At 44.4% G+C, this 18,656-nt stretch overlaps 1 protein-coding gene across 1 annotated transcript; it reads right to left on the reverse strand.

The window, feature by feature from the left end:
* Positions 1–9,650: 9,650 nt before the first annotated feature.
* On the reverse strand, positions 9,651–17,136 carry Fbxo5 (F-box protein 5). Its single transcript, XM_075949966.1, has 5 exons — positions 16,491–17,136; positions 12,765–13,434; positions 12,104–12,194; positions 10,871–11,050; positions 9,651–10,456 (listed from the first exon to the last, which is right to left on the reverse strand). The coding sequence occupies exons 1-5, from the start codon at positions 16,567–16,569 to the stop codon at positions 10,199–10,201; spliced, it is 1,278 nt and encodes a 425-aa protein (XP_075806081.1). The 5' UTR covers positions 16,570–17,136; the 3' UTR covers positions 9,651–10,198.
* Between the last annotated feature and the right edge of the window lie 1,520 nt (positions 17,137–18,656).

The following is an 18,656-nucleotide window of genomic DNA, read 5'->3' on the forward strand; positions in this document are numbered from 1 at the left end:
AGCCCTTCCTTCCTACTAAACATCCCACCTTCTCCCAGTGGTGTTGTGGGCTGGGGACAAAGCTAATCTTTGTGGTTATGAAAGGCATTGCTATCAAAAGTCTAGCAATGAGTTGATATCTTCTGGGTTTTTGTTGTTGTTGTTGTTGTTTTAAGATTTATTGAGAACCTACAATGTACTGGGCATTCTTTTAACATGAGATAAATCAATAAACAAGGGAAATAATAGTTTACCTTCTAGGTGGAAGGTAAAGTGGGCAGAAAGACATACAAGTTGACCCTCATACTGCGCCTGATCCCCCAAACAAGTAGCTTTATTGAGCATCTTGTTACTCTTTGCTGTTTTCCAGGGAATACAGAACCCTCATTTCCATGAACTCCACAGGGACTCTTCCTTGCATAGAGAGTATTGCGCACCAAGCTTGGCTTCAAGTGCTTGCAGTAGCAGCCACCCAAAAGACATGTTTTATCAGGACACAGACACTGCTGCTCAGAGAGAAAAACCAGAGAAATTTTCCACGGCACGGAAAGGATGGAGAGCAGAGCGGTGTTCTAACTCTGAGCTTGGCTTTGGGTACTCTCAACCACAATTCCTCGGAGCGATGAAATGGTAGCTTTTGAAAGAAACCCACAAAGTCTCATCTGAAACAGTGAAGACTACAGCTGCAAGCTGGGGATTAGGTGGGTTGCTTCTGCCCTCTGGTGGAAACCCAAAGAACAACAGGATGGGAAAGAAACCATTCCTTACAACCGGAAGAGGAAACAGCAAGTTCACCCACATTCTCAGCTCTTCGAAAGTGTGACTACTTAGAAAAACGAGAGGAAAATCTAGGAACAACCTTTAAGAATATAAAGGGTGTGTCCAAGCTCCTCACACAACACAGATCCCTCGAGTTCTAGCTACACAGGCAAAGCTTCCAGAACGCCGAAGGGAAAGGCAATGAGGTACCAAGGTAACACTTCAAATTTTACTAAAAATAATTCTCAGTAAAACAGTTTTTGTCAGTATTGAAAGGACACGGTCCTGCATCTACAGCACACTGCCTCTTGGGAATGGATGGGTAAAAAGAAATATGTTCTCGTCCTTATCCCATTGGAGTTCACAAGGCTGATGGGTTTCCAAAATGAACCCCCCCCCCCAGCCCTTACTGCCCTTCTGTTCGTGATACTGACAGCTCTTCAGGAAGAATCCGTGTGGATACCAGCTCTTCACTTACCAGGCTATATGAGTCAAACACCAGTGGGGCAAACTGGCAATAGCATAGGGTTGCACATCAAGTCCCCAACACAGAAACATTTCTGGTGCTCCGACAAATGCAGAAGGGTGGGAAGGGCCATACGGTCCTCTCTCCCCTCTGTCCTCAGCCTTGGCAATGCCGACACTCATTTCATGTGGGCCAGCGGACTCCAGAAAAACTGTTGTTATCCCTTGTAATGGTAAGAAACTGTTCCCCTCAATTTCTCTTTTTGAGTAAAAAATATCCCCTATCTTTTCCCGGCAACATCTCCCCAGAATATAGGGATAGCATAGATACTGCTTCTGCATCTATGGCCTTAGAGTCTGTTTCTGGAGAGAAAGGACATTTCCCCCTCCACCTTGGGTCTGGAATATCAGTTCTCCAGTGGTCTGATACCACAGCCCTTCCTCCTCTGTCCTATATTCAACTCCAGTCACTGACATCACTTCCAATCCACCCTCTAGAGCAAGGAAGCCAGTCGTTAATACACAACTAAAACATTTCTACTTAGGAAGGTTTAGCCAGTGTGGCAGGACACCTAAGTCATCTCTTACTAACTCTCAGGAGGTCTTAAAACCGAGTTCTCTGATGGAACTCGGACACAGGCTCTGCATTTGACATTACCCAGACAACTGGCGTCATTGTACACAGAAGGTGCTCAATAGATGTTCTAAATATGGGCAGATGAGTAACTTTCAATGTCTATGTTAGCACTCCGAAGGTATTTAAAGGCTTATTAGCTCCATCCTGTAACAACATTTTTATCCAGGCAGTAAGTCTGTTTTCTCTTGTCTCCCTACTGAGGACAAAAAGCTTTTTAGTTTACAGTCACACAGTAATAAAGATGATAGAAAGTTTAACACACGATTATTTTGGTGACAAAAGTCAGAGTTTTTGGGAGAAATTCCTTCATTTTGACTACCATAAATAACAAGATATACATAAGAATTAACATTTTGAGCATGATAAACTGGTATTATAGTTACATCTAGCTATTTATGTCACAATTGTTTGAGTATTTCTCCTGTATTTTCTAATTTAATCATTGTGTTAATAATATAAGTTAGTCAGTATTACTTTTTCTTTATGATATGAAAACAGAAGCTTATTCGTGTTAAAAAATAAATCTGTGTCCATTCGTGAGACAATCAGAGGCTGAAGCCGCAGACCTCTGACGACAAGGGATCAGGTGCCGTCACCATGTCACGGGAGCACGGGAAAAACAAATGCACTGTAGCGCTAGAGAGATGGATTAGCGGTTGAGAGTACCCAGTGCTCTTGCATAGGACAGAGTTACAAATGCACTGTAGCGCTAGAGAGATGGATTAGCGGTTGAGAGTACCCAGTGCTCTTGCATAGGACAGAGTTCAGGTCCAACACCCATGCCAGGTGGCTCACACTTCCTGTAACCCCAGCTCCAGGGGACCCAGCACTCTTTCTTGTCACCTTTTCCCACGCACAAACATGTACGCATGTAAGCAAAGTTGGAATGTTTTGGTGTGTACCTCGTGTCTGACCACATCTCCTATTCGGTTCCAGGTAAAGTTACCTTTTACATATTAGACTCACATCAACAAAGCGTAGTGAATATTTAGCCTCCAGGGTCTGTAAAGATCCTTTAATTTTTTTTCCCAGCAAATGTTCTCTCACCTACATATCTATTAAATAAAAGGATTTCTTTAAAAAAACAAACAAACAAACAAAGAACTTGAGCTCTGAGGGTCCCCTATCTTGACACATCACTAAGGTGCCAGAAAAGATATCTCTGTAACTTGGGTGAACTTTATAGTCTTTTAATTACCTAGCAAATCTAATGTATGGTTATTCCATCAGCAGTCAATATGAAAATTGTCCAGATAATTTTGTTTTGTTTAGTTCGGGTCTCCAGTATCTGGTGCGCATGCTACATTCATAGTGCATCTCGCTTTGGACTTGGATGAGCTGTGATTCAAATGTCCTCTAACTCCACGCCGCTTCCACACAGGTTGGCACAGAGCTGCACTTTGTAAGGAACGATGCTTTCAAACAGTGAGCAGAAGTCTGGAACTAAAAGTTTAAACTGTTTAAAATACAATTATCCTAACAGCAATATGTATGTACTCGATTTTCTAATCTTGGCATCATAAATTGAATAGAAAAGCAATAATATTCTTCCATCCCTTTTTCTTCTACATTCAATTCGCAGGACGGTGCTGGAAGAGCGCCATCTCGTGGCCACGTGTTCAAACTGTTGAAGTAGAAGTTGAGGAAAAGGCAACAATGTCTTATAGTCAAGAGTGGGACTCTAAGCGGAGAAACTGTTAAATTGTCTTTCACATAGTCTGTGTTTATTACAGCCCTCGAGTTGTGTGAAAAGGCATAACAAGCTTCCTACAAAGAGTTCTGGAATTACTCATGTCCTAGTACCCAACAGCCAATGCACTCCCCACAAGGGCGTGGGTGCGTGGCAAATTGAACTCGGGGCTAATCTGTGAAGACAGCATTTGATTACATGAACTGGGCAGCACTGAGGTTGAGACACACCCACAAAAGAGCAAGGCAGTGGCACCCACTTTTAATCCCAGCTTTCAGGGGGCAGAGGCAGGTGGATCTCTGTGAATTCAAGGCCAGCCTGGCCTACAGAACGATCAAGGCAAGGTTACACAAAGAAACCCTGTCATGAGAAACTAAAAACAAACAAACAAACAAAACAAAAAGAGCAATGCATATGGGTACACCGGAATTTTATGGAACACTCACCTCTCATTTCCAGCATCTGAGACACGAATTAACACAGGACTGCTACATGCTAAGCCGGAACTACCTTCATGCGGAGAAAGGCCTCAGCAAATCTGTACCAATGGGTGAAAGGTTATCCCAAAGCGACACAATACACTCATCTACCTCCCGCTCTAGCTGGATGGGGAGGCACAGACACTAGAGAACACAGGCTTCTTCCTGGTTTGATCAGAGGAGCCAAGTAAGGCAGGCACTGCCAAGCTGAACTCCTAGCTTGAACTTTGCTTGGCCAAGCCAGTCACTTCTGAATGCCACGTGTGTACTTTCTCCAATGTAATTATGGTATCTTGTGATCTAGATTTTATCTAGGTTCAATTCAAAGAGTTGGGCCAACTGGGTGTTAGAAGACGCTTCCGGGAGCTGTAAGCTAGCCCTCTGGCTTCCTCTGAACAAGAAAATGTGTACAGTGCCTACCGCATCGCTGAAATGGGGGTGGAGCTCTCATCGTCCCAGCACATCCAAGTGAGTAGAGACCACATTATGCTGCAAAATTCCAGCTGCACTGATCAGTGAAAGAAAGACGCTTACAGATTCCATAGCATGAAAGGGACCATTCTGACCACGCCACGCTAACCAATTCAGTAATTATTGTTCCAGGGAAAAGTACTTGAATAATAAACTTATTCAAAGAGAAGTGAATAAAAATGGAGACCTGAAGAGTCTTGTATCTAATTTAAACACACGCATGAACACTTTTCCAGATCCAGGCAGCTTTGTGGGATAACCACAAAGGAAGGGAACCTTCCAATTTTACATGAACATCCAGGAAACTGCAAATGGGGATTTGTCTCAGACACTGTAAGAAACTACAAGTCAACATCTCTTATGCACCCAAGTGCAGCACTTCTCAACACGCCCACGTGTATATACACACATGCACACACACATACACATGTAATCCAATAGTGTAAATAGTAAATATCATGACCAAGTGGCCTTAATCTTGGGAAATGGAGGTTGGTTTAACACTAGAAAATAAAGATTAATTTGTGGTAGCCTTGCCCCCCATACCCAACATGATCCTGTTTGCAAGGAAAAAATACTGACAAAAGTCAACACAGAGGAGCATCAGTTAAATGGAGGCAACTCATGGGGAAAAAATGACAGCTAACATTGTTCTTTATGTTTTCCTTAATATCGGGGACATGACAGAAGCAACACCAGCATTTCTGCTGAACTGCCGATTTTAGCCTATAAGATATAACACACACACACACACACACACACACACACACACACACACACACACCAGGAAGCAAAAGGCATCTTTAAAGGTTTATAGTTTGGAATAAGAGAAACAAATTTGCTTAATATAAATCCACTAGAGTACTCGGCATGCTAATATGGTCCCCGCAAACCCACTCAAATGTGCTCTATAAAAACTAATAAACGGATAAGATTTATGTAGAAATACAATAGGCGACATAACTTGGAAAATGTCCAGAAAAGATTAAAAAGCTGCCACTGTCAGATTATAAAACTTAGCAGAGTGGTGTGGAACCCAAGAGGCATGCCAGTGGACAAAGGACATGTGTCAACAAACAGAGCTGGGACAAATGGGTACCCATTTCAATACACTCCTCCCACCATCCTAAACTGCAGACCAGTCATAGATCCAAACATAAATGATAAAGTGTACAGCTGGATCGCCAAAACGACTCAGCAGGTAAAGGTGCTTGCTGCCAACCCTAACTACCTGAGTTCAATCCCCCAATCCCACATGGTACAATACAAGGAGAGAACCAACTTCCGCAAGCTGTCTTCAAAGCTGCACCTGTAAACTCTAGAGAATGCGTCTACCCACCCATACAAAAAATGTAAAGTTTATAATGTAAAACTTCTAAAAGTGAACATAGGAGGAAATTGCTGTGTATGCAAACTAGACATTTCTCAGATGCAGCAAGAAATGCACGATCTCTAAAAGGAACATCATTCAGAACAATTTTTAAAAAGTTAAAACATTTCCTCTAAGGTGCTAGCAAATTGAGAGATAAGACACAGGTGTGTAAAGAATTTGATCAGGAATATATACCACCCCACCCCACCCCACCCCTCCAGGTAGTGGTGGCACACCTTTTTAATCCCAGCACTCAGAGGCAGAGACAGCCAGATCTCTGTGAGTTCAAGGCCAGCCTGGTTTACAGAGTGAGTTCCAGGACAGGCTCCAAAGCTACAGAGAAACCCTGTCTCAGAAAACAAAACAATAAAAATATATAGCGAAACAACCCCCAAAGTTAGCAGGGAAGCAATGCAAAGATAAATCATTTAAGTTCTCACTTCACCAAGAAAGATGACGCCAAGCAACATGAAAAGATGCTAATCATCCATCATCGGATACAAAAAGAGCCTTATAGGAAGGAGCTACTTATATATCCCAGCCAGTACAGTGGCAAAAACTACAGAGTATAGTAGTGTTGACAAATAAATGGGACTCTTGTACATTTCTTCAGAAGATGGTGCCGATTTGGAAAATACCTTGATATGTCCTTGAAAAGCAGCCACCTAAGCTACTCTCCGATCTGCGCCTAAGCTACTCTCGGATCTGCGATGAAACCCCACAACCAAAAATAATTTGAGGAGGAAAGGGTTTGTTTCAGCTCATAGTTGACAGTGGTCCTCTCTCATGAAGGGGAAGTCAGAGCAGGAAGGTAGGAGCTGGGTACGGGAACTGAAGCCGAGACCCTGCAGAAATAGTAGTTTGCTCTGTGGCTCGCTCAGCTTGCTGTTTTATACACCCAGGAGACGCGCATACAGGGTGTCACCAACGACAGTGGACTGGGCCTTCATCACTCAGTAATCAAGAAAATGCTTCTCCACAGATGTGTCCACAGGCCAATTTTATGGAGGCATTTTCTCAGTGGGGAGGAGGGGAGGGGGATTTCCTCTTCCCAGATAACCTGTGTCCAATTAAAGACAGAATGAAGTAAGTAACATAGACATATTGAAATTTTTTTTTGTTTGTTTGTTTGTTTTTTTTTTTTTTTTTTTTTTTTTTTTTTTTTTTTTTTTCAAGACAGGGTTTCTCTGTGGCTTTGGAGCCTGTCCTGGAACTAGCTCTTGTAGACCAGGCTGGTCTCGAACTCACAGAGATCCGCCTGCCTCTGCCTCCCGAGTGCTGAAATTTTCTTCAAAAACTAAATTAGAGGCTTCCCTCAAATGACGGGATAGAAGTTTTGGTAACTAAGGGGAGATTCTAACTATCCCCCAAAAAGAATCATACTAGAGACCAACTGTAATTTTGCTAGTTGAATTGTAATGTAAATATCTGATATATGACTCAGGAAAGGGTAGTTTGGCCCTCCCAGGGTATCCTGACCCCAGGGTGAACTGCTGACTTAGAAGACAGAAAATGCCTGTGTATGATTGGGATGTAGGCAAGCCTGTGGAGCATTTTCTTAGTGATTGATGAGGATGGTGCCATCCCTGGGCTGTTCTCATATTCTGTAAAAAAGCAGGCTGAGCAAGCCAGTGAGCAACACTCCTCCATGGCCTCTGCATCAGCTCCAGCCTCCAGGTTCCTGGCCTGTCTGCTTTGTTTTCTTTTTATATTTATTGATTTTTATTTGAGCTCTACATTTTTCTCAGCTCCCCTCCCTGCCTCTCCCCTCCATCTCTCCCTCAAGATCCCCACGCTCCCAATTTACTCAGGAGATCTTATCTTTTTCTACTTCCCATGTAGATTAGATCTATGTATGTCTCTCTTAGTGTCCTCATTGTTAAAGTTTTCTGCAATTGTGATTTGTAGGCTGATTTTTTTTTTATGTTTAAAAACCACTTATGCGTGAGTACATGTGATAATTGCCTGTCTGGGATACCTCACTCAAAATGTTTCCTCCCTCCGTTTTCCTGTAAAATTCAAGGTGTCGTTATTTTTTTCTGCTCTGTAGTACTCCATTGTGGAAATGTACATTTTCCTTATCCATTCTTCGGTCGAAGGGCATTTAGGTTGTTTCCAGGTTCTGGCTATGACAATGCTGTTATGAACATAGTTGAGCACATGTCCTTGTGGCATGATTGAGCATCCTTTGGATATATACCCAAAAGTAGGTCTTGAGGAAGGTTGTTTCCTAATTTTCTGAGAAATCGCCACACTGACATCCAAAGGGGTTGCACCAGCTTGCATTCCCACCAGCAATGCAGGAGTGTTCCGATTTCCCCACAGCCTCTCCAGCATAAGTTGTCATTAGTGTTTTTGATCTTGGCAAGAAATTGGCCATCAAAAGAACAAATAATCCAATAAAGAAAATGGAGTACAGACCTAAACAGAGAACCCTCAACAGAGGAATCTAAAAAAAGACACTTAAAGCCAGGCAGTGGTGGCACACGCCTTTAATCCCAGCACTCAGGAGGCAGAGGCAGGCGGATGTCTGTGAGTTCGAGACCAGCCTGGTCTACAGAGCTAGTTCCAGGACAGGCTCCAAAGCCACAGAGAAACCCTGTCTCGAAAAACAAACAAACAAAAAAACCCCCCAAAACAAAAAAGACACTTAAGGACATGTTCATCCGTAGTCATCAGAGAAATGCAAATTAAACTCTTATACCTTCTTACACCTGCTTTTGATGAACCGATTAACTTTCTCTTCCAAGTTGTCTTTGGCTCTGGTGTTTCAATAGCAACAGGAGCCCTAAGACTCCTCCAACAGGTGAGACCAAGCTGATGAGTAGCAGGAATTACAGACCCAGGAATTAGGCAGCATTAAGTGGTGAGGAAAGCAATTATCCCATCTTTGATCTAACTAAGAAACCAAACCCGAGACCCAGTGTTGTTGAAAGGCTGAGGCAGACCAATGATGCAGAAAACCTATTTAATGCAACTGTAAAAACTCCTCAAACCTACGGGAGGGAAATAGACCACCAGCTTCAGGAGACATTTAGAAATCAAAATTACCAAAATATAAAATATATCAACAACAACAAAAAAAAGCCCTGCTCATGCTTAAAGTATCAATAGTACAGAATAATACTGAGTTTCAGGTACCAAGTTATTTCCATAGGTAATCCCATTAGAAATGACTTGAAGTCAGGTCAGCCTGGTCTACAGAGTGATTTCCAAGACAGCCAGAGCTACATAGAGAAATCCTGCCTCGAAAACCAAAAACAAACAAAATCAAACCAAACTAACAATTAAAAAAAAAAAAACCACAAAACCCTAAAAACAAGAACCAACCCTAATTTGCTCATCAGCAATCCCCAAAGCCAGGAAAGCACTGAGGGACGGATTTCCAGTCCTGCATGAAGCAAACACTCACTAGGATCACTGTATGCATCAAGTTATTAAACCTGAAGGAGTGGGGAGACTGATTGCTCATGATGAACATAAGCTAATGCAAGACAAGATGGCTACACTGGCAACTGCAGGTTACCTAGAACAAATTTTTGTTGGATAAACCAACAAAAACCAGAAAGTAAAATCAAGCAATTGCCCACTACTCTGATGTGCTGGTCTTGACATGGAAAGTGACCCTCCCCCATCATACTTCAATGTTGAAGGAGCTGCAGCATCTACAGGTGTCTATCTACAGGTCTACAGGACTCACTAGATAGATCCGCCACTAGGAGAGAAATCCCTTTCACAGCTCAATGCGCTCCTTTCCAGTGCTAACAAGTTCATAAAAAACAGCATGCGTCATTGAACTTATAACAATTTTATTTATAACAAAACAAAATTAAGTTATGTATATTTATTTTCTTTGGCACGTAAAAACAGAAATATTTACAGGTATAAAAAACATTAAAAAACAGAGCGGAAATAAAGCAAACAAGTTACAACAGATACTTGAAACACTGACAAAGGCTCACACTGACAAAGACAGACATTTAAATGCAGACTCAAGCTGACAAGAACAATTGGTAAAGCATCACAGATGCCAACACTGAACCACATCGTTTTAAAGACTCCATAAAATTACAGCCTTCACCTGCCATAAAATCCAATGAATTGATTTTATTTTACCATCTAACTACAAATAGATATCCAGTTTCTTTTCTTAAAAGATATGAATCTTTTGCATTTGTATGGATTTTAATTTTTTCATATCAAACTGTATTGTTTTAAGAGGCTGTATGTCCTCTATTCCTCAAGGGGCATAAAGGTTCTAGACATTATTTTTACCTTCTCAAATTAAAAGCTCACATTTCTTTAAAAGGTGACCTTAAGGTCACCTGCAATTGATTTACTAAGGGTCACAATCTTTGTAAGTTTTTTTTACTCTTTTTTGTTCCAGGCAAAGGGCCCGTCACTTTACAGCTGGCTTTGAGGAGTTTGCTATTTGAACAGTCTTTGGTGTTGGTATGATAATCACACAGACATTTTGTACAATAGTCGAATCCACAGCTTTCCCGTTTGCAGGTTGCTCGCTCTAAATAGTGGTCATACTTGGCAGGGAAATTACAGCGAACACAGGCTTTGAGGCTTTCATTGTTTTTTAATGTCTTGCCCACCTAGAAGAAAACAAATCCACACATGTATTTTAACAAATTTTAGTAACTAAACCAGGAAGGGCAGTCATGCCTCCAATATACAGATAAATATGTACAGGGACATTTTAGTATCTACCACCCAACAGTTCAGGAGTTACAGCAAACTGCCCTTCTGAAAGGCCCTTTTGTCCACCTGTTCTAATGACAGCATTCACTACAAAATGTAGTATGGAATAGTTTGAACAAGGAGGACAGAAGACACGACCTCTTCAATAACTGCCCCAATGCTTCTTACTCGAAACTGAAAGAACATTATCACTTAATTAAATTGGGTGGCAAACACTAGATACCATGTACTTTGGAACCCTACTTCTTAACGTTAGCTCCCTTTAACAGTAAGTGCCCCTAGTTGTATTACACCGATTAGATAGTTACCTCAAGGAACTCACTGTACCGGCTGTAGGCAGAACCCTTCTGATCACGCTGCCTAGGGAACTTGGCTTGAGCATCTTTTTTGGTAGGAGCCCAAGTCGATGACTTCTGGACAGAGGTCAGTGCCGTTCTGCTCACTACGTACCCTCTGGTTGAAGTGTGCAGTGACAACTTATTGGTTTCCTGTTTGAAAAGGGGTTTAATAGGAGATTTTAAACTCACGAAAGTGCCAATTAAGATAAGCCTATGAGGGATCAAGGTGACTTTAACCAAGACCAAAGCTCTGCTCAGAGCATAAGGTCATTCTCCCCACTACCAGTAGGTGGCAGTAGTCAGTCACCAAACATGCAGTTAGTTCAGGTAAAAAGAGAAGAGGTCACAATGTAGCTCCAGTTCTCAATCTTTTCAAGCCCCCCAAATTCCCGGATTACAGACATTAGCCACCACCCTACCATAGCAGCAGATTTAAGGTAACCCTTTGAAACAGATTTCCATTACCAATAAAGAAACTGAGCACAGAATTTAAGTATCCCTTGTCTAAAGTCACCTGGTTAAGTCTAAGTAGCATTTGTTGCCCAAACACATCCAATCACATACTGATCAGTATAACTACGACAATCACCAATCACTTCAGAAAATTAAACTTTCTCTGTACCAGCAGTGTTTACCAACCTGCGGGCTGCGACACTTTTGGGGAGGAGTCTAATGACCCTTTCACAGGGGTTGCAGATCAAATATTTACATTACTACTCATACCAGTAGCAAAATTAGTTACGAAGCAGCAACAAAATGAATTTCATGGTGAGGGGTCACCACACCATGAGGTAGTAAAGGCCGCAGCATGAGGATGGTTGAGAACCACTGATCTATACAGCAAGACACTCCAGTATGGCAACAATTCATTTCTTCTTGTAACTGACCAAGCTAACACATAGCCCTCATTTTGAAATCAGTCCGCACGGAACAGCTTTTCCAGGTTATGGAAGTGTAACCGAAGTGCAATGATCTCTATGGAAGACCTGCACATCGCCGGCCTCTCAAACCCTTCCTCTTCCTCTCCAGCCCCTGCCCGGGAGGCTGAAGTGCTGCTTTATGAATTTAAGGGAGTTACAAAAGTCTTTTAGTCCAGGCTGTCCTTGAACTAGAAGATCTACCCAACTCTGCTTCCCAAAGGCTGGAATTAAAGGCATGTGCCTCAGCCACCACCCAGATATAGAGCAATGGCACTGAACTTACCAGGACTCTCTGCAAGGCTCTGCTGTACAGCTGGGAGGCTCCTTTATCGTTCTCTACGATCTTCTTCCAAATTCTGCTCACTTTAGACAAGCTAGAAGGGAAGGAGACAAAGATGCGAAGATGAACCAAGAACACAGCACAGCGCGAGCTTCACTCACCCAACTAGACATCAAAACTGCTTAGATGACCAGGCCCGGGTACTAGGCTTAACCAGACTACCAGAGGGCCAAAATGTTTTAAAAGCTCCATCAAGCTTCCGTGACATCTAATTTTTTTTTTGTATCTGTCCAGAGAAACAATTTCAAACCAGCAGTGTGCACACCTCCACCGTAGCTATTTGATAAGAGAACTCCTGGCCACTTGTAACACTATATTAACTGACAAGGCACACTCCACAATGTGGATTACAGAAACCAGCCAACGATAGAAACCAACACATCTACCCTGTTTCACTTCAGACACCAGATCACCCGGTACAGAACACAGCCTTCTAATAGCAAGACTACAAAATTCCAAGTGACCAGACTAGATGTAGATTTCCATAAGCTTTCTTTCATTTCAAATGCCACCCAACAAACATGACCAGCTCTGTTAAGGCCGCTTTACACTTGTCTGCACAAGTGGGTTCCGTGTTATCTAACATACAGTGTGCAACACTCACTTTATTAAGTCCATGCCGCTGAGCTTCGTCAAAATATTAGCTAAAAGGTGTTTAAATCCCCTCCGGGAGAGCTCAGTAAGGATATCTAGATGTTCCAGGCCCATTTTCTTGCCAATTATATTTTGCAGTCTAAAGTTTCCACTGGCAATAACTTCCTTCAGCATTTCTCGATCCACTTTAGGGTTCCTCTTGGAATTCTTTTTTAATGTTGAGCAAACCATTCTTTCAAAATGCAGGACAGGCAGCAGGTTCTTACTGGGATACTGGTCTGGGCTCTGGGATGGCAGCAAGCAGGGCTGCGTACTGTTTCTGAAATTCTCCAGAATAAGGATGCCATCCTCATGTTCACTCTGAAGGGTAAATGACGCATAGCCGCTATCTTCATACAGTTGGCTGGTCTCTAGCGCTTCTTCTATTTCACTAGAACTGTTGAGTATTTTTTGTACCCGCTGATTTTCCTTGTTGTTATCATGTCCCACAATTGGTGACTCGATGAAAGATACCCTTTCCTGGTTTCTAAAGCAGTCCTTACAGGAAGGCTCCACACACACGGGGCTGTAGGAACCTTGCCGCTCACTGTCAGGCTTCACCACTTCAAGCTCAGAAAGATCGGGGTCACAATTAAAACACTTCATTTTAACACAAAGAGCAGGGCTTTCTTCTTTACGACCTATGAAAAGAACACAAGAAACAGAATATAAATCACTTTGGGGCTAACATGTTCCCCTACTCCTTGATGGGCCTGACCCCAGGGTTTCACACCAAGGATCAGCGCCCTTATGTACCCAGCAACAGCAATGGACATGTTGCATTACCATGGCACGCATGTCCCAACCAGCAGAATATTAACCAAAGCCCCTGGTTACATGGGACTTGAGCTCTTCTCCCCGTTCCAGGCCACCACATTCCATCTAGCTATCGCTATTTCTGTAGGCTTCCTCTCACCCTCCATGTTTTTGTGAGGGTATGCATTCGACACGAGGCACCTGTGGTCAGAGGGAGACCATGAAGCTGGTTTTCTTCTCTCTTTATGTAGGTTCTGGTGGTGGGGCACAGGTGGCAAGCTGGTGAGACAGCACATTTACCTTCAGCTCTGGCTTCCTCAGTCAATGTCTCAGAACTGAGATTTCTCTAATGCATTTCCTCATCTGAGCCAGGACTGGCGGGAGCAAGAACACCTCAGTGAACAACTCTGGCATCAAACCTAGTCCAGGGAGGCTTCTCTTGGCTCAGACTGTTCTAAGTTTTGCTCTTAGGAGCTTTTCCAGCTGGCTTGGGACTGTATTTCACATGCTGGCCACACTTCATTTTTTTAACCAGTTTTTAAAAAACTTTTCCAGACTACAGGAGTCCCTTTATTTTTTGTTTTCTAAATTGGAGAAAGTATCTGAAAACAAAAATCTAAAATGAATGCATTATATATATTATATATAAATCCATCTTGGATGAAGAACTTTCCAAAGATCAAGCTAAGAGCTCCTAAACAACCGGAAGTACTTTGTATTCTGTTTATGTCATCAATTGATCACACATAAAAAAAGCAGGTTATCTGATTCCATACCCCCCAATCAAACAATATACGGGGCACGTGTCTAGTAGTACTGTCATTTTATCCATCTGATACTCATTTAATGATAGATCTTTTTTAGAGACATGCAGACAAAACCTTTGTATTTTTCTAAACACAAAGAAATTTGGCTCCAAATTTGACAAGGTCTTAGGTCACCGGCAATGGTGAATTGCAGGAAGTATATGAAATCAAGGCTACAAGTGTTTACAAGAATCCCAGTGGCTCTAGGGCGCAAGGCTGTGGTAGAAATGCAGGCAAATGACCCCAATTAACTGATGCACAAGATATGTATTATTAAGTAGAATAAAAGAAAATATCCTGTGGTTGAAGACTCCAGCAGTTATCATATAGAATACTATTTACCCAGCTGGGAGAAAACGACAAAAAATTAACTCGAAAGCCTTAGTTTTCCCATCCACAAAATGGGGAGGAAAACTATTACTCAAGAGCGTCAGTCACCCACATTGAGCCAACCTCCCTCACATTTCCTCCATTGTTAACATCAATTCCACACAAGTAAAAATTTAGAAAGCAAAATTTCAAATGAGAAAGATCTCTGGTGAACGTTCCAACCAGCTTATTCTATTAGGAGATTTTTGGTTTTCCTTAAAACGAACCTACAGATAAAACTCATGTTTCACTGTTTAGAACTTTATTCCTCCCCAGTCCAGTCCGTGGGGTGGGGGAGGGGGCCAGTTTGAGAGTTACAAAAGTGCACCAAGCCTGGCCTTTCCTTCGCATCAATAGTGACTTTACATTCCATATCAAACACTAATTAAAACTGGCATTAAACTCTCTAGTTCTTCCATCTGTTAAGTAAGTTTCAGTCTCAGTCCAACCATGTGGCCAAGGTCAAGCCCCTCACTTCTCTGCTTAAACCTGACGAAAGGTGACCAAAAGTAGAATTCACAGGAAAAAAACCTTTAAGTCTACTTGGAAAAATATGTAAGTGGACAAAAGTAATTTTTAAAAAATGTCTTCAAAGCTGTAAACCAAGTTAGGGAGGGAACTAGGAGGCAGCACGTATTTCCTGGGGAGGAAAGCTGAGCAAAAGAATTCCACCGTAAAACTTTTACATTTCCGACATTTAAGGTTGACTTAGGATTCAAGATCTTTTGCAAACACAACGCGCTAATCCACCAGTTTCTACCTCTAAAGACCTAATTCCGTTTCTGATGCAGGAAGATTATCAAAGAATTGTTTTTTGCCGTCGGCTTCAAAAATTTCTAGGGTAAAATACATCCATCTGTCTTTCATTGTGAGGCAACAAAGATTATATAGAATTAATATATGTTATATTTATATGCAACTGAGTTTGCTCAACTCTCATCCAGGCTTTGAAACAAATGACCATTAAATTCTCAATCCACAGGGGGTAAAAAAATAAATCTTCTATTCTCACCATCAACTAAATAAGAGGCAAATTCATGTTTTTTATTTTTTTTTTTTTGGCGGGGGAAGCCCTTTTCAAAACCCTCCCCCGAGGACTCCAGGTCTTAAGACTTACTCAGAGAAGAGGGGGGAAAAAAGAGAAGAAAATAGATCTTTTCCCATTGATTTTCCCATTGAGTTTGGTAGGGTGGACAGAAGGGGGTCTCTACATTTGGCGGGAGCAGGGAAGGAGCCCCTAGAAATGCTGAGGGGGTCGGTGGTGGGAGCTGCCCCGAGGGCGCGGTGCACGAGGAGGGAGGGCGGGAGATAAGCGCGAGCGCAATCTCCCGCGCTCTCCGGCCAGGACGCAGAGGGAGAAGAGTTTGGGAAACTGAGGAAGTGGAGCTAGCTAAACAACTATGAACAGGGGATTTAGGGGGCTGGAGATGGGGCCTCTGGCAAGTCTGGAAGTCCAAAGCCCTGTCACAGTTCGGGCAGGAGAGGGGGAGGGGAGGGGGCTTTTGGCGCCCATGCAGGGGTTGGGGTGGAATCCCGCGCGCAGCTGCCACCACCTGCACGGCCCCACGGCGGGACACCTGGATGGGATGGGTTGGTGGGACCCCGTGCCAGTCACACACCTGTCCCCCCTCTGCACCAGGCGACTCTCCTCCCCTGGCCCGGGAGGCCGCCCGAGGCCCGGGACCCCATGATCTGCACATGCACCCGGTCATGAGGCTGCAGCCACAGAGCGGGGAACCCGTCCCTACGATGCCCGCCACACTCACCGTCCGGGACCGTCCGCGAGCCGAGGCCGCAGGGGCAGGAGGACGGCCGGGGCAGACCGCTGCAAACGCGCCGGCTCATGCCGGAGGGCGCGGGCTCCGACGCAGGTGAAGTGGCGGCGACCACAGGAAAGAGGCGACAGGCCGCTGCGCCGAGCTGTAGCTCTTAAAAGGCGCCAGCTGGTACTTTTAAAATCTTTGAATTTGGTGCCCAAATCAGAACAGACCAATGGGGCGCGGCGTCCGCACGCGCGCGCCAATACGAAGGCGGTGTGAGAGGGACGCCCTCGCTCGCCCAATAGGAAGCCGCGGGGGCGGAGCCAGCCGCGGAGCCAGGGTCCCGCCCACCGCCCGACTCCGCGCCTCCCCGAAGAGGCGGAGGGCGTGCCAAGGCGGCTGGGGGCGTGGCCTGCGAAGGCGGGGCGCCTGCGCAGACCCGCCGTGCTGCCCTCCCCCCCGCTGTCCCGCGAACCGGCTTCCCGCGAGTCCTCGTGTCCTGCGGACAGCTGCGACTTCTGCCTGCAGGTCTGAGATGGGCACAGGCGGGGACCATGTCCTCCTCCATCGTCTCGTTAAGCGCGAGCTCGGCGAGCGGCAAAGCTCGCCGCCCGAAGCGCAGACCTCCCAGAAAGCAGGGCCTTCCCCTCCGGCTCCGGACCCGCCTCTCTAGGATTTAGGCGCGCTCCACTCTCCCTCCTAAATTGGCTCCGCCCCTTGCCTGGAGCTTCCGCGCTTGCGCCCTGCCTGCCGGCCGCGCTGCGGACTTGGCGGGTCGGCGCTTGCGCACTAGGGGCCCGGCGGGTCCCTCCGGGCGGGGCGGGACAGATGGCTACCGGAGGACCGCCCTTGCCCTCGGGATGGCGCGCAGAGGCACCCCGGCCTAGCTTGGGCTACGCGCCTCCCGGGGGCTGAGGGCGCAGCCTGATCTCCAGTCCTGGCCGCAGCATTCTTTTGGGTTCTCTGCCACGGGGAATCCTTACGATGTTGTTTTCGCCTTTCTGTTTTTTTTTTTCTTTTCCTCCTAGGTTAAGCGCAAGACAGCACACCTGTTTCCCCAAATAAGTCAAACTCCACACTTTTGGGGGCTGGAGGAGCCCTGGCTAGGTGTATATTTTTGTAGCAAGGGTGGGAGCAAATGTGTTAATTGTTAAGTCTGATAGCGAACAGGAGGGCGCCGCTAGTGATGCTGGGCATCGCACACCTTGAATTTGTGACAACACCGGACTCGGTTTCAGAATATGGCGTCCTAAAGCTACAGGATGCTCGCCCGGTGAAACGCCCACCCCCACCACTTGCCACTTCCCCCTTGCTTTTCTGCGAGATTATTTGACTTTCAGTTAAGGTTCCTTGCTGTCACTGACAGCTCCTGAGGAAGGCGGGGCCAAGACTAGGCTGAGTCACACACGTGCTGCGTGGATGAGTTTTTATCTAAATTCGTTGTTTATTCCTAGTTTTCTGGCTTTTGACATTTGAAATGTTGCATAAAAGTAGTTATAATGCTTACCAAAATCTTGGCAGCATTTTCTGTTTTGTACTTGAGAACTGAGCCTCTATAATGGATGGAACGACAGAAGTCTTTCTGGAAGTTTTTGTACTAATGAGAATGATACTGGCAATCAAAATTTTCAGTAAATTAAAATAGATACTAAAGCAAGTGGCAAAAGAACTGAAAATAGTGACGTCGTGGGTTGAGAATTTTGAATGGTCAGCTAAGTTTGAGTCTTTGCACCGACCTTGCAAAGCACTGCCTAAAAAGTGCCTGCAGCTCACCAAGCAAGGGAATCGGAAAGGGAGAAGCTAGATCTGGGGTCTGCTGTAGATTTCCGGGTGAACTTATATATTTCTTTTGAACGCACTGCATAGGGATCTCAGCTAATTTGCTAAATGAATGTTAAAATGCTGTCTGATGGGGTATGGTGGCACACACCTTTAATCCAAGCAATTGGGAGGCAGAAAATTGAGTTCCAGGGCTACACAGAAAGACCATGTCATGAAAAAGAAAAAACATTTTTTTAAAAATGCTGTACAAGAGAAAGGGTTGTGTAAATCTCCACTCAGGGAGAAGTGCGAACTGAGTACAAAGCGTTGGTGGATGGTGTGCACAGTAATGGATGTGGGCTCCAGGGGCAGCAGACCTCTGAAAATGCTGGCAGGGAAAGAAAAAGGTTG

The sequence above is a fragment of the Microtus pennsylvanicus genome, chromosome 1 (genome assembly GCF_037038515.1).
Source record: "Microtus pennsylvanicus isolate mMicPen1 chromosome 1, mMicPen1.hap1, whole genome shotgun sequence".
In the NCBI taxonomy this organism is placed as follows: Eukaryota; Metazoa; Chordata; class Mammalia; order Rodentia; family Cricetidae; genus Microtus; species Microtus pennsylvanicus.